Below are 19,790 nucleotides of genomic sequence, written 5' to 3'. Positions count from 1 at the left end.
ATGTCCAACAACTTGTCCTATGGGCAAGGTGGCCATTATAGCCCCCAGGATGTGCCGCCATCCAACACCAGGAACGACTTTGCAGGCAGTCTGCCAAATGATAAAATACAAACAATTCACAAGGTGGGTTTCTCCCTATTGAGACACGAATGGCATGCTTTGATGCGGCCTGGAAATTAGGCTGTTGAATGCTCTCCATACCCAGCTGCTGTGCCTGTTTTAAAGACCAAAGTTTGTCCAGCCAGAAGGCAAAAAGCTATTCAAGCCGTGGAAAGTCACTTTGTGGAAATGCCAGTGACAATTGAAACTTGACTGGCTATCACTACTGCTTCCGCTCAATGCGCGAAATGCTGTCAACTATAGCCCATTCAGTGCTGACTTAACCGTAATAGAAATTGGCCGAGGCGACGGACATCGCGGGCCAGAATATTAACTCGATGAAGGATCGAGGCGAAAACCTCGATGGCCTGCAAGACAAGACCAGCAATCTGGCGGATTCTTCCCAACAATTCCGCCGCGGCGCCAACAGAGTTCGCAAGCAAATGTGGTGGAAGGACATGAAGATGCGCATGTGTTTGATTGTTGGCATCATTATCCTCCTGCTTGTTATTATCATTCCTTCCGGTACGCGATTGTTTTGCCTGGGGTTCATTAAATTCGGGACATGCCACTTGTCTAACATATTTTTCTAGTTGTTGCCACTCGTCATTAATCGCGATCCTTTTCTTTTTGGGTACAGGCTCTAGCAAGAATGGAGCGACTGTCTAGATACCAACGTAGTGGAACTAGTTATGTGCGACGGCAGCGGAACATGCGACGACAAGGCGATGAAGCCATCGGCACCGCAAATATCTAGTTTGAGCACGACGGAGTTGGTTCACCTGGAGCTGGAATAGTTTGTTTTGGGCTCACTCTGCCCACTCTGCTTTGTCTCTGGAAGATGGCCATGACACTCGCCGGTTGCGAGTGTCGGCTGCCTGTTAACCAGCTATCGGCGTAGCTAGTTGAGAGCAGCCCAGGCCTATATGTATGATTCAGGGTTGGGCGTGGCACACAGTATAATTGAAATGTTTTAGCCGTTTTGTTGTGACCTATTGTGTGCTGATGAATTTGCATGTGACGACGCGCCGTTCGATTGGATAATGGAGATCTTGCGAGGCCGAAAGCTGGGGAATGTCGTGGCCGGCCGAGTATTAGGTTGCATTGACAACTGGGGCTTGGGTTGTGCTCTGACATCGAGCCGGCTGAGAAAAGCCTCACGCACTGGACTGGAATGGGATATCGGCCACAGCTTGCCGGAAAAGGGGACGTGCGAGCTCTGGATAAAGCGGCACGCAATGAAACCTCGGACAATTACGCAACCACGCAAGGTTGAAATGGTGAGCTGATGGACCGGAGTGCCAGACTGCTCTACCATGCGGGGTGGAAATTGAAAAGGGGATGGGTCACCATTCAAACATCTGTGTCTTGTGAGCATGCTCAGGCCGCATTTGTGCGAGTACAGATACGCAACACTAGGTGGTTTGTAATTTGCACGAAACCAAGGTTGGAAGTTGTATGCGGTCTTTTTTATCAGTTGCCGAAACGGCAAGGACTGACAATTCGGCCGGGCTGGTAGGCGGGTCGGCAGACCGAACATCTTCATATTGCATACATACTACCGAGTATATATCATCAAGTTCCCGGTGCCCGCCCCTCTGATATTTTTGCTCCCTTTCGCAGAGCTCCCCTGCTCTCCTGCACTCGACCTCAATTGTCTCGGGACCTTTCCTCCCGCCCCGACGTCTTGCTGACTTGGCTTGTTGGCAATCAAAGACGGCCCTTCAGGTACCCAGTTGTAAGGGCTAGGTACCGAGTACGCTGCACTCAAGCCTCTCACCGCCCACGATAGACCGGTTTCGGGGCTGACAGTTGGTTTTTTCTGCCGCTCCCCAACGATCTCAGATTCTCTCACGGCAAGCCACCATCGTTTTCTCGTGTCGTCCAATTCGTCCCAAATCTTCAATTAGGACGATGCTCTCTGCCACAGCTACCTCCTTGCGGGCAGGCTCACGACGAGCTATATCCCGAGTAGCTGGGGCCTCGTCCGTCGCGGCTCCGAGACAGATCCGACGTCCCAATGTCGCCCTATGCCGAGCCCTCTCCGCCACGAGCGCGTTGGCATCACCACCTGCCCGAGACCGTACACGAGAGATTGTTGCCCAGACTGTGAGCAGCATTGGCAGCAAGCGCGAGGGTCAGCAGTACCTCAAGCTGTTTACTTCGGTATCATCCCAGAAGTTCGCCGTCATCAAGGTCGGCGGTGCCATATTAACAGAACATATGAGTGAGCTTTGCCGGAGCTTGCTATTTCTATACGAATTGGGATTGTATCCTGTAATAGTCCATGGAGCTGGGCCCCAATTGAACCGGCTTCTAGAAGAAGCTGGTGTTGAACCCCACTTTGAGGAAGGTATTCGTGTGACGGATGCTAAGACGCTTGGTGTCGCCAGAAAGCTCTTCCTTGAGGAAAACTTGCGACTCATTGATCGTTTGGATGAGCTCGGTGTCGCCACCCGTTCATTGAGTGGCGTATTCATGGCGGATTATCTCGACAAGGAAAAGTGGCAGTATGTTGGCAAGATTACCAAGGTCAACAAGGAGGCTATTGAAAAGTCTATTGAGGCTGGGTACATTCCCGTCTTACCTTCCATGGCTGAGACTGAGGATGGCAGACTACTCAACGTTAATGCAGATGTCCTAACCTCAAACCTTGCCCGTGCTCTGGAGCCTCTCAAGGTTGTCTATCTTTCCGAAAAGGGTGGCCTCTTTGATGGCGAAGGCGAGAAGATCTCCCATATTAACCTTGATGAAGAATTCGATTATCTCATGTCTCAGCCCTGGTGCCGGTACGGCACTCGTCTTAAGATTAAGGAGATTAAGGAGCTTTTAGACACTCTTCCACGCAGCTCTAGTGTTGCCATCATCCATCCAAGCGAGATGCAAAAGGAACTTTTTACTGATTCTGGTGCTGGTACTCTTATCCGTCGCGGTGATAAGATTCAAAAGGTTTCTTCTATCAATGAATTTGAGGACCTTGAAAAGCTTAAGGCGTCTTTAATCCGGGATCGCGAAGGTCTGGACGCCGAGGCTACTGTTGAGCGGTATATTGATTTCCTCAAAGAGAATTCCTTCACTGCTTATTACGACGACACTATGCAATGCCTTGCCATTGTCATGCCGCCTAACAAGGACCGTCCTATGGCTACTCTGGCTACGTTAACCATCACCAAGTCTGGCTGGTTGACGAATGTTGCCGAAAACGTCTTTTCCGCGATTAAGAAGGACTATCCCAGCCTTGTTTGGACCGTGAGCGAGAGTGACGAGAATCTCACTTGGTTTTTTGAGAAGGCTGATGGCAGTTTCAATAACAACGGCAGCGTTCTCTTCTACTACGGCTGCGACCTCCGATCTGATGCGCTGGCTCCCGTGTATGATGAATTCATCTCTCACGGCCGTGCTATGCTTGGACATTCCAATCTTGAGTCGCGTCTTCGCCGCGCTGCTCAGGCTGCTAGCGAGTCCATTGGTCGTACTCGTGTTGCCCAACAGGCTCGCGGCTACTCTACCAAGGCTCGTCCGTTTCAGGGTGTCGGTCAACGACGAGGATATGTCACCACCACTAACCCCAATCCTCCCTTCGGAAAGAAGAACGCCTCCAACGACGTTCCCTCCCGCGTCGGGTTGATTGGCGCCCGTGGCTATACTGGTCAAGCACTTATTGACTTACTCAATACGCATCCTTACATGGACCTTCGGCACGTTTCTTCAAGAGAGCTTGCAGGCCAGGAGCTCCCGGGATACAGCAAGCGAAAGATTATCTATGAGCATCTCGGTCCTGAGGATATTGGACAGCTGGAGAAGAATGGAGAAATTGACTGCTGGGTCTTGGCTTTGCCTAATGGCGTCTGCAAACCCTACATCGAGGCTCTTGACGAGGCTCGCAAGGGTAGCAATCACCGTAGCGTCATTGTTGACCTTTCTGCCGATCACCGGTTTGACAGCAATTTTGTCTACGGGCTGCCAGAGCTTACTAAGCGCTCCGAAATCTACAAGGCCACCCGTATAGCCAACCCGGGCTGCTACGCTACCGCCGCTCAGCTTGGCATTGCTCCCATGCTGGATCATCTGGGTGGCCAGCCCACCATCTTTGGTGTGTCTGGCTTCTCAGGGGCAGGATCTCGGCCGTCTCCTAAGAACGATGTCGTCGCTTTGAAAGATAACCTCATGCCGTACAGTCTCACGGACCATGTACATGAGCGTGAGATAAGCAGCCAGCTCAATACCCAGGTTGCCTTTATGCCTCATGTTGCCTCTTGGTTCCGTGGCATTCACCACACTATCAACATCCCTCTCAACAAGACCATGACCTCTCGTGACATTCGCCAAATCTACCAGGACCGATACGCTGGTGAAAAACTCGTCAAGGTTGTCGGCGAGGCGCCGCTCGTCAAGAACGTCATGAATAAGCACGGCGTGGAAATTGGTGCATTTGCCGTTCACAGCAGTGGTAAAAGGGTGGTCGTATGTGCCAGCATCGACAACTTGCTCAAAGGTGCTGCTACGCAGTGTTTACGTATGTTTGACCCCCTAATCTTGTCAAATGAAGTCTTGTGCTAATATTGGCCATGCAGAAAACATGAACCTTGCGTTGGGGTATGCCGAATTTGAGGGCATCCCTACCATGTAAATGGCCAAGGTCAGTGGTGAAGGAGTTGACAAGGTGCTGGGGGGCTTTCTTATAGTGCCGGTCTCTCAGCCGTTGGGTCGCAGCCTCTGTTTCGTGCTTTACGTTTTAAGAGGTCGGAAAACGGTCATGTATGGCGTACCGAATGGCCTTGAGCTGTTCACTAGGAGTATTATTGTTTTGGACATGCGCCATCTTTTATTGCATCCATGGTGATATTGAGTAGTGAGCGTACAGTGTGGCAGAGAAGGGAAAAAACATCGATGCCATCGCCATTACCTCTGCGTTTTGCCCATAGAGCAGCCCCCCATTCACACACCGTCCGTCTAGTACCAAGGCATCTCAGCGTTTTTGAAGGCCTCCTTCATTGTTGCCCCGACACACTCTACCAATTTCTTTGCGTATTTGGACTTGCCGATTTTGTCGTAGGCTGATGCAAGCTGTAATTGAACACTGTGGAATATTAGATTGTTTTTTTTTTCGACCGCTGGTGGACAGACCTCTACGAGAAGCTTGAGCAGACCAATTGCCTCTTCAGGGTGTCCATGAGCCATCCATGCTTTTGCCAGTTGGAGCTGTGACTTGAGACGCATTTCGTGGGTTTCTGGCAGGGTGTTCCTCTGCGGATTTACCAGGTCTTGTACGGCGCAAGACATTTTCTAACTTGGCTGTCTGAAATGACTATCTTTTCAAGTTGTTTCGTACGAAGCACATAGTCACCTAGTATTTCCATTGTATTCTCGTCGACTCTAGCTAGTTGGCTAGCTACGTCAGGTTTTCAAGGATAGCAATCGCCTCTTGGTGCTGCCCGGTTCAGCTGTACCTGATATCCCGAGCTCGCTCTGTATCCGAAGTCTCTTCTGGTCATCCTGGGGCGAGATTTCTTTTTCAAACCCCATCACCTGCTGAGTTCCTAGTAACAGCTGTTTCCCAGCGCTGATCCCTGCGTAAGCATGGTGCGACGAAATAGTTCCAGACGGGCTTCCAGGTCGTGTTTTGTCTCCCGTGTACCAAGCGGGAGCGCATGTGGGAGGCATGCCTGCCACAAGTCCTGCTTTTGGACACGCCCGTTGGGGAATATTGGGAGCACTCGGTTGATGTGGCAGATGGTCTCTTGCGTCTGCTCTTCGTTGAAGAGTTGTTTCGAGCAGGACCTGAGGGCAAGATGCACCAAGCTACGCATGTCCAGAACCTTGCCACCCTCTCGCCGACGCAGGAAGTTGTAGGAGCAGAGTAAATTTATTGCCTCTGCTTTCTTGAGCCCTCGTTCAAGAGGGAGAATAGAGGTAGGTATCTCCTTTGGACTTGTCCACCGTAGAAAAGAGAGCAGCTGGGCAGCGGCGGCACTTGTATTGCGAGTTGCAGCAAACGACGCACACCAAGTTGTCAATATGGCCCCCTGGCTCCTGCTGTGGAATGTTTCATTGTGCAGTTGTCAGCCAAGCAGGTGAATCAGGCTGGTGTTGTCATGGTCCTGCTCCATCTCATGGTGACGTAAATGCTCGCTGATGGACATGCAGTTTGCATTCATTTAACTAACCGCCTGGGCCATCGCGAGAGGGAGATGCTCGAGTTTCTCCATAAGAGAAGAGAGAGTTTTATCGACGTCACCTTTTTGTAGCTCGTGGTTCTCGCTGAGAGACGTCTCCAGATGGCGTTTTCCCTCGCCGAACGACATTTCTTTTAATTTGACAACATTCTGCGGGTCCGCAATGCTGTTCGCGACTGTTGACGTGCGGGTGGTGACGAGTATTCTACCGTTTTGGGCTCTTGGGGAGGGAGCTGAGCAGGCAGCGAGGCTCATCGGGTGTTCCGTCAACTACAGACATGTCGTCGGCACTGTTGAATGTTGTCGATGGTGTTTTCACGTCCTGCAAAGCACAAATTCTTTGAGTAGGACAAGCTGCACACTGCAATGGGAAACAGGTCAATACATGCTCTACCTACTCCCTTTGGCAATTCACAAGCCAAAACGCACCTCTTTTGGGTCTTTCCGGGGGTCCTATCTGAAGAAGTATCTCCTTGGCATAGGCAGCTGCCATTGCTGCTGCGTAGGGCCGCCAGGCTTCTTTCGTCTCTTCGTCCGCGTAATCACAAACGCCACGAACGACACCAACCGGGATCTTGGGTACTACACCGGCTGCTGCTGTCTCAATACCGAGAAGATTATGCTTATCCCTCAGCTCATCCCTCTTCGAAGCATTCTCTATCAGTGAGCTGACTGAGCCAATCGTACCATACCATACGCGGGTACGCTTCCCAGGTTTTCGAGACTTTCTCTCCACCATGGACCGGTCAGTTTTGTATAACAAGTGCCGTTCTTGGCCCGGATCGTCGAACGCCTCGGGGCGGCTAGTTTGGCCATCATCTCCTGGTAGTGCTTCAGGAACGAAGGCTGGTCTTGAAAGAAATCTCCTGCTTTGATCTGGGTAATTGCCGACCTGACGAGCATGTGAGTCGTATCCATCCAGCCTCCGCGGCGGAGCACAAATCCGTTTTCAGTCCATTTGCCCAATTCCAGGTTGATTAGCCCTGAGACTTTGCCGTCTTGTAGGGCCACAAGCACATCGCCAAGTCGGATATCCCTCTCCTGATCACCGCCGAGTTTGGGCATGCCAGCAGCAACTCCAACTAGGAGGCCGAACCAGAGGTTAGGGAAAAACGTCTTGACTGTCTTGAAAGAGCGGCAGCAGAGCCCAAATCACAGTCCTCGCCTGCTGGTAGCGTGGCAATAATGACATTGTGCCCGCCCATCTCCCCTGGTGTGTACAGATACTCGTAGCCTCTTGCTGTGGGAAATCGGCCACGGTGCCTATTGTCAAGCATCAGAGTTACTGCAATGATTGAAATGCGATAGTCTTCTGGGTTTAGCGGCCGAGTCGCTCTCATTGTGATTCTTTTAGGCACGCCGTTATTTGACGGTAAATAGGCGGCAAAACTTTACCAGGAGAGTGACAAAAAGTAGCTTTATATGGAATAAGGCTACGGAGTAGTGGAAAGTAAGAAGCCATTCTTCTTCACCTGAGCGGCCGTCATTTATCCATTTCCGCTGCTGCAACTAGGAAGACGGTGTGTACGAGTGAGGCTTTTGCAGCGAACCAGCCGTCTCACCCTCCCTGCTAGACGCTGTACTCTCCAGTTTGACCGTCAATTGCTCGATTTGCTGACGCGGAAAGCAATTTTGTAACCTGGTCGGCCTCCTGCGGTCCATATGTGACGAGTCTATTATTGGACTGGGGTGCTCCGTCTGTACATGCACCAAGGGAGCTCGGTGCTCTGCTATCAAGCGTTTATTGTAGCACAGTTTCTCCCGTTGGTAAATCGTATCCAAAAAACTTGATCTCATCATGAAAACCCATCCTTGACCTGGTAGACACAAGGCTACTCCAGCGTCAGCCAGCATGTCCCACATCAGCCGCATGACGGAGTACCTTTTTCACGCAGACGGCCAAAGAGCCCTGTTAGGAAGCTCTAGTGAAGATCCTACATTCAACTGAGAGCCAGTCGTCTCCTCCTGTGCAACATGTTGCCGCTCCGACAAAAGATCCAGCGAGGCCTGGCTTTCTCGGCCGGCCATGGGATAAAAGCCACCTGCTCCAAGGACTCCATCCCACGGTTATTGAGTGGACTTGTTGTTCCGCAGGCTGCCTTTTCATACGGCCCGATGTTTTTGTCCCCAAGAGAGCTGTTGTGTTTGCTTGTCATAACTTCGCTACCCCAGCCTGATGACTTCACGCCAACCTAAAAGCAACCTGCTCCCTTGTTTGAAGACGATACGAGCCATGGAGTTCGTAAGCAAGCCTGCTGCACGCATTGCTGGTGCAGAATATTAGAGTTTCGCGCAATTTGTTTGCACATGATAAGGAACAAGGGCCGGCCTGCCGCCTGTCGATGCTGCCCGCATGAGAACGGGGCTCAGATGCACAGAGGCTGAAAGAGATGAGAGTGGAGGAAACTATAGCCTCATCTCGGCAAAGGTAGCACAAGCATCCCGTGCAGATGAGCGCGCGGGATTTGGTACTTTGCTACATTTACACCTTGTCAACGAGTCCACCTTGCATCTCCTCAGAGTGAGGCGAAATACATTACCAAAGAAAACAGTCTTCTGTCGGACCAAGAGGCGCTACATTGTATGTTCACAACGTGTTAACACTTTGGCATTACTATGTGTTTTGTCGCCGTATTAGCTTTGCTGCTGCGATATAATCCCTAACTAACTTGATGGCCAAAGCACTATAGTGTGCAACAAATGTTCTGGTATGATATATCCATGCCGAATAAGCGAAACCTAGTAAATAGCAAAAATAGTTTCTTAAAGACGATGTCAGCAATGTTTGTACAATGAGAGTGGTTCACGTCACTGGCCTCAACCCGTGCCATGGCGTTGAACGACGAGGGAGGCCTCAATCGATGGGAGCAGGGAGGCACTCGGGTCGACCGAACTAGCGATTAACGATGCTATTTAAGCGTGCAGTAACGGGTATATACTTCATAGTTGGTTGAATATCAGGTTTACTCCCTTCTTTCTCTCTTTTATGCCTTGTCTCTCTTAAAGCTGGAAAGTGTCGTCACAACCAGTCATCATCTTTGGAAATGAGTCCCTTTTACACCGGGTAGGATTTTTGGAGTTGGGAACCAGCCAATTTCGGTTATGGACATGTTGAAATTACCACTGATGCTCGCTTGGAGAGGCTTGTCGAAGATCCCTATGATCCTGATGTACGACGAGACTTGTTTCGCAAATTGAGCTCAATGATGGTTACCAGCGCCCAATGCGCACGCATTGTCGCTCCCAGCATTGCGGAACCCCAACTCGATGAGGTAAAATGGCACAGAAGCAGACGGACGCTTTGCACAGTTTGAGAGTTAAAGTTGAGCTTCGTAGATGGCGGTGTGGCTTTGGCGTTATGCACTTGTCAGAGTACGTTTGTCCTCACATCTACAGGTTCAAGTCGCGACTGTTGTACATGGAGTGGGCGCGTTGCCAAGTTGCATTGAGCTATTTCCGTGATGGCGATATTAAGCTTTTATGAAAAAAAGCTTAATATATAAGGTCCTTTTGTATTTCGCAGATGCAGATAACTTGACGCCCTCGTTTCGACTGAAAGTGCAGACGGAGAAACGTACCTTGGCCTCCGAGTTTTCGATAGAGACAGGCAACATCGACTACATTGTAAATCGAACCTAGCTGGTCCAAATGATAGTCAAGCTGGCTGAACAATCCTAGGGTTGTGTTTCACGGCGATATTTGCACGTGCCTTGGCGAGATATATGTTAAGTATTCTTTTGGCCTTCTTCATCGTCTATTTGGGGCTGAGAGCCTCGTCCTTAACAACACTCACAATCTACCTTGGGCTCAAAGCAGAGCCTTCTCTATAGTACCACCAGGGTCGTATTCGCTCAATCTGCAAAGACGTTTCCTTATTTCCCTTTGTCTCTTTTGTTACGTACTTGTTGATTGCTTAAATTTTTTCCTTGCAAGAAATGCCATATTCGTTCTTGGCCGCAGAGAGTCGACATGCCGACATACAACATCTTCAATCACATTGTATGCGCGGAATTCATGCCCAATATTCGCCGAGTCGAGACCGTTCATGTCTTTGAGAGAAAATCATGGCCCTGGTAGGCTGCAACAAAGCATTGGCCGATAACTTGTCAGCTACTTTCTTTCCGCCTGACCAGACAGCATTCAGGGTGTTTATGCCGAGCGTCATTATGGACGAGGTGTAATACTGACTGCCCGTAGCCGAGCTGTGGTGACGAGCACGTCTGACGTCTAAAGTGGCATCATGTCTAGCTAATAGTGAGACCAAGGGTTCTGGTCTTGCACCGAGCATATTTTAGAGTGCAAACTGACCAAGGACGATCTGTAAAGACTAACCTTTGAAGGAACTTGTTTAGGCATTGTGCTGTTGCAGACCAATGGCTTATAAATTGTATGCTAAACGGTTAATTTGGGCATGCTTTGCTGTTGAGAACTGAATCAAACGCGTATGGTAAGATGACCATCGTCCGGCACCCATACTCTGCGTAGATTTGGAAAGATGACCTGGTAGTTAGAATATCAGAGCTCAATAGTCGGCAAACACATGTACGTGCTTCATTTTGGTGAAGCCCAACTTCTCCCGAGCTGGCGTCACGATAATCAAGATTCTAGAGTAAAATTCTCTTATAGCCCGACATATTGGGCATGTGGGAAATCAGCACCAATTATCTCCTGCAAGCCCCATCCGGAGCTGCTCGTAAGTCTTGACAGAAACAAAAGAGGTTATTGTATTTGCCAGATGCTCAGCCTATTTCCGTATCCGGGTGCGAACCTCAATGACGCCAAGCAATCCCTCGTCGCAATCAAGAACCATCAAAACAGGCAGCAGCCGCAAGACCAAAATTAACCCCCACGTAACCAGTGCGCACATGAAACTCGCCAACTCGCCCGGTAAGATTGGTGATCGCCGACGAGTTGATTGCGGGGAAATCGTCACGCTCCCGCTCGGATCGGGAATGAACGCCACTCGCCCTCTTGCGGCTGACGTTTGAGGCAGAGTTATCCGGACCCTATTCGCCAGGGTATCCCAACTAGAACACGGCGTCTGCAGGCTCCAGGCGTGTTTGGTCGGATCAGATTGATCCCTCTGCCGGCAGATGAAATGTCATCAGATGCAATGCCGTCCCACAAATCGCTTCCTGCATCTGTATAAACACAATCGTATCGACGTGTCAAGGGGCCGTGAATACCACGCCATCTGACGCCAAGCTCCAAATCCCGAAAGACCTGCAACCCCCCTCGACAAGTTGGTCTACGACTTGCAAGTGAGGGAACCAACAAGGAAGCTCGTTGCGGTCATGCCTAATCCCCTCATCACCTGCCTCTGGTTCGACGGCAACGCCGCGGAAGCGGCGGAATACTACGTGTCCATCTTCCCCGATTCAAAAATCACAGCCAGGCAGGTCTATCCCCAAGGGGGCAGCGAGCAGCACCGGTCCGCGGGCAGAGACCTCGCCGTCGAGTTTGAGCTCAACGGCCACAAGTTTGTCGGTCTCAACGGCGGGCCCAAGTTCAGGTTCAGCCCGGCCATTTCGTTTCAAATCATTTGCGATGATCAGGCTGAAATCGACTACTACTGGGATAAGTTGAAGGAGGGGGGCGATCCGGAAGCCCAGGTCTGCGCGTGGGTGGCGGACAAGTTTGGCGTCTCGTGGCAGGTTGTATATAAGAAGCTTCCCGACGTCTTGGCGGGCGAGGACAGGGCCAGGGCGAGCCGGGCCATGGCCAAGATGATGGGGATGAAGAAGCTGATTGTTGAAGAGTTGGAAAATGCGTAGGGTGCTAGTACGGGCCGTCGTTGGGTGCCGCCGATGCGTTGTAGTCGCGATTACGATGAATATTGCTGCATCGCTACTTTCGGGCTTCTTTGCCTTGTGATGAATCGTGATCGTTCTTGGTGAATACGTGCTCATTGTCGGCTTCGTATATGCCGCGTAGCCCCTGGTGTACAGACCGCATCTCTTGTACCCATCCTTTCTTCTGTACTTCTCCTGTCTGCATATTGGGATCACAATGGCAGTTGGCCTACCTGCCATAAAGTATATTCATCACAAGACCTCCCAACTTATATGAGTACGCCTCTCCATTGTATAGCTAAAAGCTTCCTCATATCTGGCTATCCTAGCGTTAGTTTTCCATGAATGCCTCGTCATGCTTCACAGCTTGTTTGGCGTGTGCCAGTTCTCAACATTGACCTCTACTTCTAATCATGTATCCAACTCTTTGTCTGTGCGTGCAAGTTGTTCCTGCTGGGGTACTTTTTCCCATGTCATGCTAAAATTATCACCTTCCGACTAGACGTCGTAGATGAAAGCAAGGTGTATATATTAGCAGAGCAAGTATATTCCAATATAAACATTTGCCGCAGCTTCCAGGCACTAGTCCTCTAGCCACGGGCAAAAAACTAGTGATACCTCCTACAAGACCAGTATTCTTACTAATGATTCAAAGTTAAGTTTAGTAGACAAACAAGAACGACCTGGTTTCCCGCCCTCTTTTCCCCCCTCCTGTTTTATTTACACGATGCACTTCTGCCATCCAATCCGTACTGCCAACGGAAATAATAAGCGGGGATAATTACTTCGCAATTAGAGCAGGTTCTTTCGATGCCAGGCACAATCGCAGGGAATCTTGCTTTACTCTCAACAAAGGTGTATACGGGACCTTGTTTTGATCAACTCGTAGCTACTAGAATAAGAGCAAGCGTTTCCCCCATTTCCATCCCTTCAAAAAGAAGAGTTATGGTCCGACTTTTGAACTCCAAAGAGTTATCCCGCCAGTCTTTAAGTTACCGCCGCACATGGTAGCTGCAAGGGACCCAGTTCGGCTGCCCAAGCACTTGAAATGCTAATACTTGCTTTCGAATTTCGCAAGCCACCCAATGAACTAGCTTGGTCGACTTGGAACACCTAGGCCCGAGCCGAGGGTTGCTTGCCGGGTTCATCATTGCCGCTGCTTCGGGCCGGGGAAAATACCTCGAATATGCGTACATCCCAACAACCACGTATCCCCTGAGCAGCTCTACAACAAGGCATGTATCCAGTTGTAACATGCTATCCACGACACCGGAGCAAAATCAGTCAGTGGCAGATGAAATCCACCACCGGCGGACGCAAAAGGCCCGGTTCGCCTGAGCACTCCCCAGTCCCCGGATCCATCCGTCAACACGCTCCGACGACAAGATTCCTCTTGGATGTGCCCTCACATGCGTCAAGATGGTGCATCACCCCAAAAGCAGCCACGTCGGCAAATAGGCAGGCTGAACCGCCAGATACTGAAAGGAGCTCTATTTCATCCCATTACGCGGACAATGTAGTCTATCTCCTGCATCACATTCACATGCTTGAAGTGATTTTTCCCCAGCCACATTTACATCAAAACGCCTCCAAGGCTTCTAGAAAAGCCGGTTATTTTGCATCCAAAATCCAGTGCCGTCTAATAAATCGGCCGCAATCCCATTACCAACGCCTTGGCTTCTAATAGCCATTCTCTCGCTCCCAGCCATGCAAAGATTAAAAAAAAAAAAAGGGACCTGAAAATACACTATTGTTGTTTCTCGGCTCCTGGATCGCAACGGCTCGTATCAGTCTTGCTTGTCCAGGGGATGCATGTCGCAGTGTAAAACAACAAAACAGACCCCGACTCTCTTGCTCCTTCTTTCCAAGTGAGAAACCACGCTTGCTATCCAACAAATCCCTTGGTACATCGTACAAGGCGAGTGAATTCTCGTCTTCGGAATCGCCAGGCCTGAAAAGATGACGGCGGTAGCAACTACGCCCATGGTGCAAGATTACCATCGGTACGCTGGCTCTATTTCGAGTCTTGATGTCGACGGGCCTGGTCCACTGAAGCGCCGAAACAAAGCAGATCCTTGGCCCATGGTAAAGCATATCTCTCCCGGGGGAGGAATTCTTGGGATCCCCATCTCCCCCGTCCCGCTGTTGGAAGGCAAAGTTGCACCGCGAGCAAGATTAGTATTAAGTAAGCTGGCTTGACAGCAAATATTCGTCGTCATGAGCACGCGCAATCCTGCCCTCTGCGTCGTAATTTCCATCCACCAAGTCCAACACGAGCCCGTGTCTTCGCCATCGGAGGGTCAGTGTCGTCGATAACATCTTCGTGGATGGATCACCACGTCTGCGTCGCGAGAGCCACCAGTCTCTTCCAATATCCTGGTGGCAAAGCGGTTTGTTGTCAGTAGATTGTCACGCCCGTCAAGTAACCTACACACACGGCCTGGTGGGTGAGGCCGGTGAAAAAAGCTCCCACCAGACTCACTATGACGCCGTCCTCGGGACCAAGGGGCATCTGGGAATGTCGCTGCTGCGTTTCAAACTCTTGGAGGACTCGCTGGCCGTATTTAAGAAGTCGTATAGCCGCAATGATTTCGCCTCGGATAATCTGTTTCCGATTAGTACGCAGGCTCCAGCTTACATGTCTCGCGGAGAAATAACAAGGGTAGGGGTGCCCTACCTCGATGATGACGAATACTACGCACGAAATGATGTGGGAGAGCGGGTGTTTTGGCGTTCGCTGGATATCCAAAGCGGCCTTGATGGCCATGTTGTGATGGTGCAGGGCATATATACCCAGGTTGTGCCTCTCCACGGCCAACTGGCCGTTGGCCGCGTCGACCGGGTGCATGAACAGGTCGTGATACGACGACAGGGAAATCAAAGCGTGCCATATTCCAGGCTCTGCATGCGCGATCCGGAGAATCTTGGTCGTCCACAGCTCGTCGATGAAAAACTCGGAAACCTGGGCTAGTGTGCGCTCCCTGAAGGACTGGACGGCTTGAAATTCATCCTGGGACGACGGCGTTGGGTGCGCTATCGCTGCTTTAGTTGCGTATCCATCGCATTTGCGACCGGTTGAGGTACCTGTACGGCAAGGACTGTTAGTTTTCCTCTTTTTCGTCGAGCCTCTTTGCGTTTTGTGTTGGATGGCACTTACATCGGCTGCAAAATGGCCGCGTTTCGTCACACTTTATTCTCCGCGCTGTATCGGCAATGTCAGCACATGTCCCAATTTGGATTCCCTGCAGTACTTTCGTCCCGTTTCTGCGGGCAATACTTGCTGGGAATGGCAGGAAACCAACTAACCCCTATGTGACCGTGTTAGCCTCACTTACATGATACAACAACATGTCAGGCTCTCACCAAGCAGCAAAAAAAAAAAAAGGTGTACAAGAACAAAAATACAAGCACAATATCCCTTCACCGACTTACTTGCATGTTTGACATCCCGTTCTGACCTTGGGGGCCTTGGCTCGCTTCCTCTGGCCGGGTTTAACGCGCGTCATGGTGGTAAAGTCACAGATGGGACATCACTGGTCGGAAACGACAGCAAATAGAAAAGCAAAAGTGCAGGCAGTTGGCAAGCGGTCCGTACGACAGGACAAACGACGATGTTTCTGGGAATGCAGCTGATCATATGCATCTCTCGAGACCGGCGGCTTGTTCAACATCCATCTGCCAGCAAGGCTGATGATATATGAGCCCATGGCGGCCTATACGATGAAACGAATCACATTTGCCGTGGCTCCACAGGCCCTCCACTATTTATCTGGTAGGCCCATGCCTGCTTCTCGCTAGCCGCTCTTTGTTTCACAAGATAGCACTTGGTTTGGCGTGTCCCTAATAGCCGGAAGCTGTCTCTAGATCTCGACAACTCCACCACGGCCCAGTAGCCGGGGGTTAGGGTTCCCTCTTTCTTTCCTTTGCCCTTGGCTCGTGCGGCCGGAACCACTGTGGGAAAGCCCAGATGGGCTGTAGAGATGGGTTTGCTTGGTGTTGCTGGGCTGCCTGGCCGCCCAGGTACATACGTGCGTGTCTGCTTTTGGAATTTTTGGGTTCCTCAGCCCTGGGCTAGCCAGGACACCACCGGCAGTTTGGGGGATCTTCCCTGGGGTTCGCGAGCAAGGGTTGGTTTTGGGGCCTGGATGGCTCGATGTGTGGGATGAAGACGTTGGCTCCGGTACCAGTTCCAAAGCCACATGCTTGCGACAGAGATGTAACGTGTTGGTACATGTGACGCGTGCGCCTGATTCGGATCCGAAGGAAAGGCCAGCCTATTCAGGAACTGACTCGCTCGCGGCATCGCTAACCGCCAGTCAACATGGTACATGGATCGATTTTCCAAAGAAGGGCCCTGTCAGTCGTTTATATACCACGTTTTTGGTTTGGCGCTGGTCTTTGCTTGGCTCTCTGCGAACGGGACGCCATCTCCAAGGTGACAAGGTCTAACCATCATCCAGATCCGACTGACGTACATCCACCGTCAAACTTCAGACGTCAAATCCATTGCCCCCTTGGCAGCATTGCGCCGGCGTCGCCTCAAGGTTTGCCTCGGTGTGTCGTCTAGATGGAAAACCGAGTCAAACACTCGCGCGCAACTTGACACGTGTGATCGGGTTGCATTCTTTCCATGGGAGGCCTACATCTCATCCCATCGGGAATTTTCCTTCTTCTTCATGCGCATCATGATGGCCTGGGAATAGCTTCATCCCGGCAGCGACTCCATCGTGAGCCATCCCGGCGCACGCTCCCCCAAAACAGCTAGAGAAGCACAAGTCCTCTCCGGATGGCGCTGCCGAGGAATCTGAGAGAAATCGCAGGCTCTCAGTCTCCCGTGCTCTTCGTCCCATGCATACGTGGCCCGGCTATGCCCAAACTGGCAGCCGCTAGTCAATCCATCTGTTCCCTTCCCTCCCTTCCCACAGCCCGATTACCACCCGTTTAGGGCCAAGCAGGCATCTGTAGTCATCTTCTTTTTTTAGTTTGAGAAGCTGTTGACAAGACGACGACGTTTAACGCCGGTGTTCCTCGGGCGCCGCGGCGCCGGACTTCAACCCACGGCCTGCCTATCCGGCCGTGATGACAAGAGAAATAGAGTGACTGAGTGAGGCTGAGGGCATCTCCTTTGCATGATTACTCTGGCCACGGCCGGCAAGTACCGCCAGGCTAATTATGGGTCGCAGCAAAGTTTATTCTGTGTCATGTGTTGCGACAGACTCGGTAATAGGTATGGGGGTCCCTTATCTGGTTCCTACCGCCGCACTTGTTTCGTAGGGTCGTCGTACAGGGGGCGGCTAGGTATATTGCAATTTGATTTACCTGGATCAGACGTCCTAGCAAACTGGACGATTGCCATGCGACCCCGGGCTGGGCGAAGTGGTCTCGGCGCCTCGCTGCCTTCTTCGGGCGCGCCGCCGCTGACATCACGGTCCTCATGCCATTAAGCAACGGGCTTTCATGCCCTCGTGTGCTGGACATCTCTCTCGGTTTGCAACAAAAAGTCGGCCGTCTTCGCACCGCAAACGTGACCCAAATCGTGCAGAAGCGCTGCTGATGCCTACCTTGGCGGTCCCATCGGACCAGGGGCAGTCCTGGCACCTACGCGTACCGACCCCCCGACGGGGATACTCAATGGCATTCTTCCTACTCGCCCGGCCTGGTGAGCTGAGTGTATTCGGCATGGAAGTCGGAATCAACCATGCCGCATTTCCAGCGAGAGCTCGCCTGCCATGGCTGTGCTCCCTTCCTAACCCCGAGACAACTCCGTGCGTATTCATGACTGCTTACTATCTGTTCGATTTCATGGTTGATTACGGGGTTTTTGATATATTCGGCTTGTAGTGGTAATGTCGCGGACATGGCGTCAGGATGGTTGCTATATTTTGCGTATGGACAAGCTCTCCCAAGTCGCGTGAAGCGCCCAGACACGAACTCGCGACGAGCCTTTCACAAACGTTGGTTTATTATTAAGTTGATTTTAAAAATTAAGAAGAAAAAAAAGAAAAAAAAAAAAAAGAAGAAGATGAAGAAGAAGGGCTGGATGCAGGACATCTAGCATCACTGTATTTTGGCCGTACCTAGGCCAGGGAACCGTAACTAGCCACGCAGTACACCATGGACGCCTCGCGATGCGTCAGACACACTAGCCGTTACCTTTTTATAGTATACAAACGGTATAAGATGGATATTATAGCTATGGTGGCACCACCTCGGCTAATTCTATCGAAGCTGCTTTCCGTCGGATAATTGAAGCCAGCCTCGTTGCTCTTCATGTAAGTCGGGCTGGGGCTGTATGACGGCATCTCCATTCCGCAAAAGTCTCGCCACAGTGCTGACTGACGCAAGCTTCATCCGGCACTTGTCGCGGCACGCCGGCACACACCACGCCTACTGCAGATGTCATTGAGGGTTTGAACTTTGAAATCCTGCTGGAGCCGTGGACTTGGACCTTGATAACGCTGCTTCCTTGCCAGACCTTGACGATCAAGATGCCGACACAAGGCCCTGATGAAGACATTCAGAGGCCAGTATAAATCTGGTGACAGCCTCTGAAATGCCGGCCGTTTGTGGACATGATGATAACTCCCGGAGCTTGATGAGCTTGATACCACCACCCCGTAGTCCAACTTGCGGCCCGCGGTGGACGTGAGCTCTGACCAACATGCCCGGTGGCAAGGCGTCAAAAGCCGGTGCGACTTCAGACTCGGTTTCCAACCCAAACGCTGTCAAGGTACAACGGAGGCCTCTTCATGGTAGAGCCCTTTCAACCCATGGAATAACCTCGTCGGTCAGCCCGAGTTTATCAAACAATGGCAAGGCGGTCCAAGCACCGGCACGGCCTGCTCTACACGTGAAATTAAATTCAAACACGACGTCTCCTGTGCGCACAGCAGCGGCGTATAAGGAAACATGCCTCTTGGCAACCCTCCTGACCAGCTTCTCCTTCCCCTGGCATGACGTACTCTCGATAACTGATGTCGAACGAGTTTCCGCCCCTCGTCAGCAGACGGCAGAAGAAGCTTCTCTCTGCCAAAGACAAAAAAAAGCTTTGATTTTTTTTTTTCACATCTTTTACGTAACTCGTGATAAATATTGTACGCCTGCGCATGGATGCTAATACTGAGCTCAGAACTGAGTCCTACGACTATAGCTCGCGTCACCTGCTAATAACTTGGGCAGATAGAGAGCACTGACATGCCCGGTGAGCCCGCCGCAAAATGACGTTGGGCGTAATCATGACGGGTTTTTATCCTGATGAAAATGTCAAGCGGCGCGGCGCCGTCGGAACCGCTGCCGAGCTCGTCGGTGCTGCAGGAATAGATTCAACGTGACGAAGAGATGATGGCGAGCCTGCACTATCAGGAGAGTTCCGCTTTTTGCTAGTCAATTGTAGCTGGCATGCGCTATGATGTCAATAGATAAACGTTGACATGTGATATTCCTCATTGATGGTGTCCCGCCAGCTAGCTCCGGCGCACAACCCCGACGAGGTGTTGAGGCGTCTCCAAGCAAGTCGATTTCAGACATGTGATGAAGCACACATAGTCCATGGACGCACGTGAGGCGCTGCAAGTCAGCAATATACCACTTCGTCCGGTTGGCCGGTTGTCTTGTCATGTGACGCTCCATGTCCCGGGCCCGGCTTGTCGCTGTTGCCCCGTCCAGCGACCGCAGCATGGGTATCCCAGCTTGGACGAATCTACACCGACGGCGCGATCCCAGG

General features: G+C 51.2%; 5 protein-coding genes across 5 annotated transcripts; 3 read left to right on the top strand and 2 right to left on the bottom strand.

Moving 5' to 3' along the window:
• SNC2_4 (Vesicle membrane receptor protein (v-SNARE)) lies at positions 1–712 on the top strand (the record flags this gene model as incomplete). Its single annotated transcript, XM_007808351.1, has 3 exons — positions 1–123; positions 393–624; positions 693–712. The coding sequence occupies 3 exons, from the start codon at positions 1–3 to the stop codon at positions 710–712; spliced, it is 375 nt and encodes a 124-aa protein (XP_007806542.1).
• Positions 713–1,533: 821 nt separating this feature from the next.
• ARG6_3 (Protein arg-6, mitochondrial) lies at positions 1,534–5,385 on the top strand. Its single transcript, XM_066121647.1, has 2 exons — positions 1,534–4,615; positions 4,674–5,385. The coding sequence occupies exons 1-2, from the start codon at positions 2,014–2,016 to the stop codon at positions 4,727–4,729; spliced, it is 2,658 nt and encodes an 885-aa protein (XP_065973264.1). The 5' UTR covers positions 1,534–2,013; the 3' UTR covers positions 4,730–5,385.
• Positions 5,386–6,480: 1,095 nt separating this feature from the next.
• J3458_019705 (uncharacterized protein) lies at positions 6,481–7,615 on the bottom strand (the record flags this gene model as incomplete). The annotated part of the gene is made up of 4 exons (XM_066121646.1): positions 6,481–6,629; positions 6,705–6,932; positions 6,968–7,357; positions 7,432–7,615. 4 exons carry the CDS (start codon positions 7,613–7,615, stop codon positions 6,481–6,483), a joined length of 951 nt encoding a protein of 316 aa, XP_065973263.1.
• A 3,683-nt stretch (positions 7,616–11,298) lies between these two features.
• On the top strand, positions 11,299–12,117 carry J3458_019704 (uncharacterized protein). The gene has a single exon (XM_007808348.2). It carries the CDS (start codon positions 11,570–11,572, stop codon positions 12,047–12,049), a length of 480 nt encoding a protein of 159 aa, XP_007806539.2. The 5' UTR covers positions 11,299–11,569; the 3' UTR covers positions 12,050–12,117.
• Positions 12,118–14,465: 2,348 nt separating this feature from the next.
• Positions 14,466–15,774, bottom strand: J3458_019703 (uncharacterized protein; the record flags this gene model as incomplete). The annotated part of the gene is made up of 5 exons (XM_007808347.2): positions 14,466–14,672; positions 14,745–15,151; positions 15,225–15,269; positions 15,500–15,520; positions 15,675–15,774. The coding sequence occupies 5 exons, from the start codon at positions 15,772–15,774 to the stop codon at positions 14,466–14,468; spliced, it is 780 nt and encodes a 259-aa protein (XP_007806538.2).
• Positions 15,775–19,790: the final 4,016 nt, after the last annotated feature.

The sequence above is a fragment of the Metarhizium acridum genome (genome assembly GCF_019434415.1).
Source record: "Metarhizium acridum strain ARSEF 324 chromosome Unknown scaffold_568, whole genome shotgun sequence".
NCBI classification, from domain to species: domain Eukaryota; kingdom Fungi; phylum Ascomycota; class Sordariomycetes; order Hypocreales; family Clavicipitaceae; genus Metarhizium; species Metarhizium acridum.
The sequence above is the reverse complement of the archived record's forward strand: the minus strand, read 5'-3'. Positions and strand labels throughout refer to the sequence as shown.

Bases quoted from the DNA above. Each gene is read 5' to 3' on its own strand.
- ARG6_3 (XM_066121647.1), top strand. From the start codon at position 2,014: ATGCTCTCTGCCACAGCTACCTCCTTGCGGGCAGGCTCACGACGAGCT. The intron at 4,616-4,673 runs GTATGTTTGACC...TTGGCCATGCAG, and splicing joins TGCTGCTACGCAGTGTTTAC to AAAACATGAACCTTGCGTTG.
- J3458_019704 (XM_007808348.2), top strand. From the start codon at position 11,570: ATGCCTAATCCCCTCATCACCTGCCTCTGGTTCGACGGCAACGCCGCG.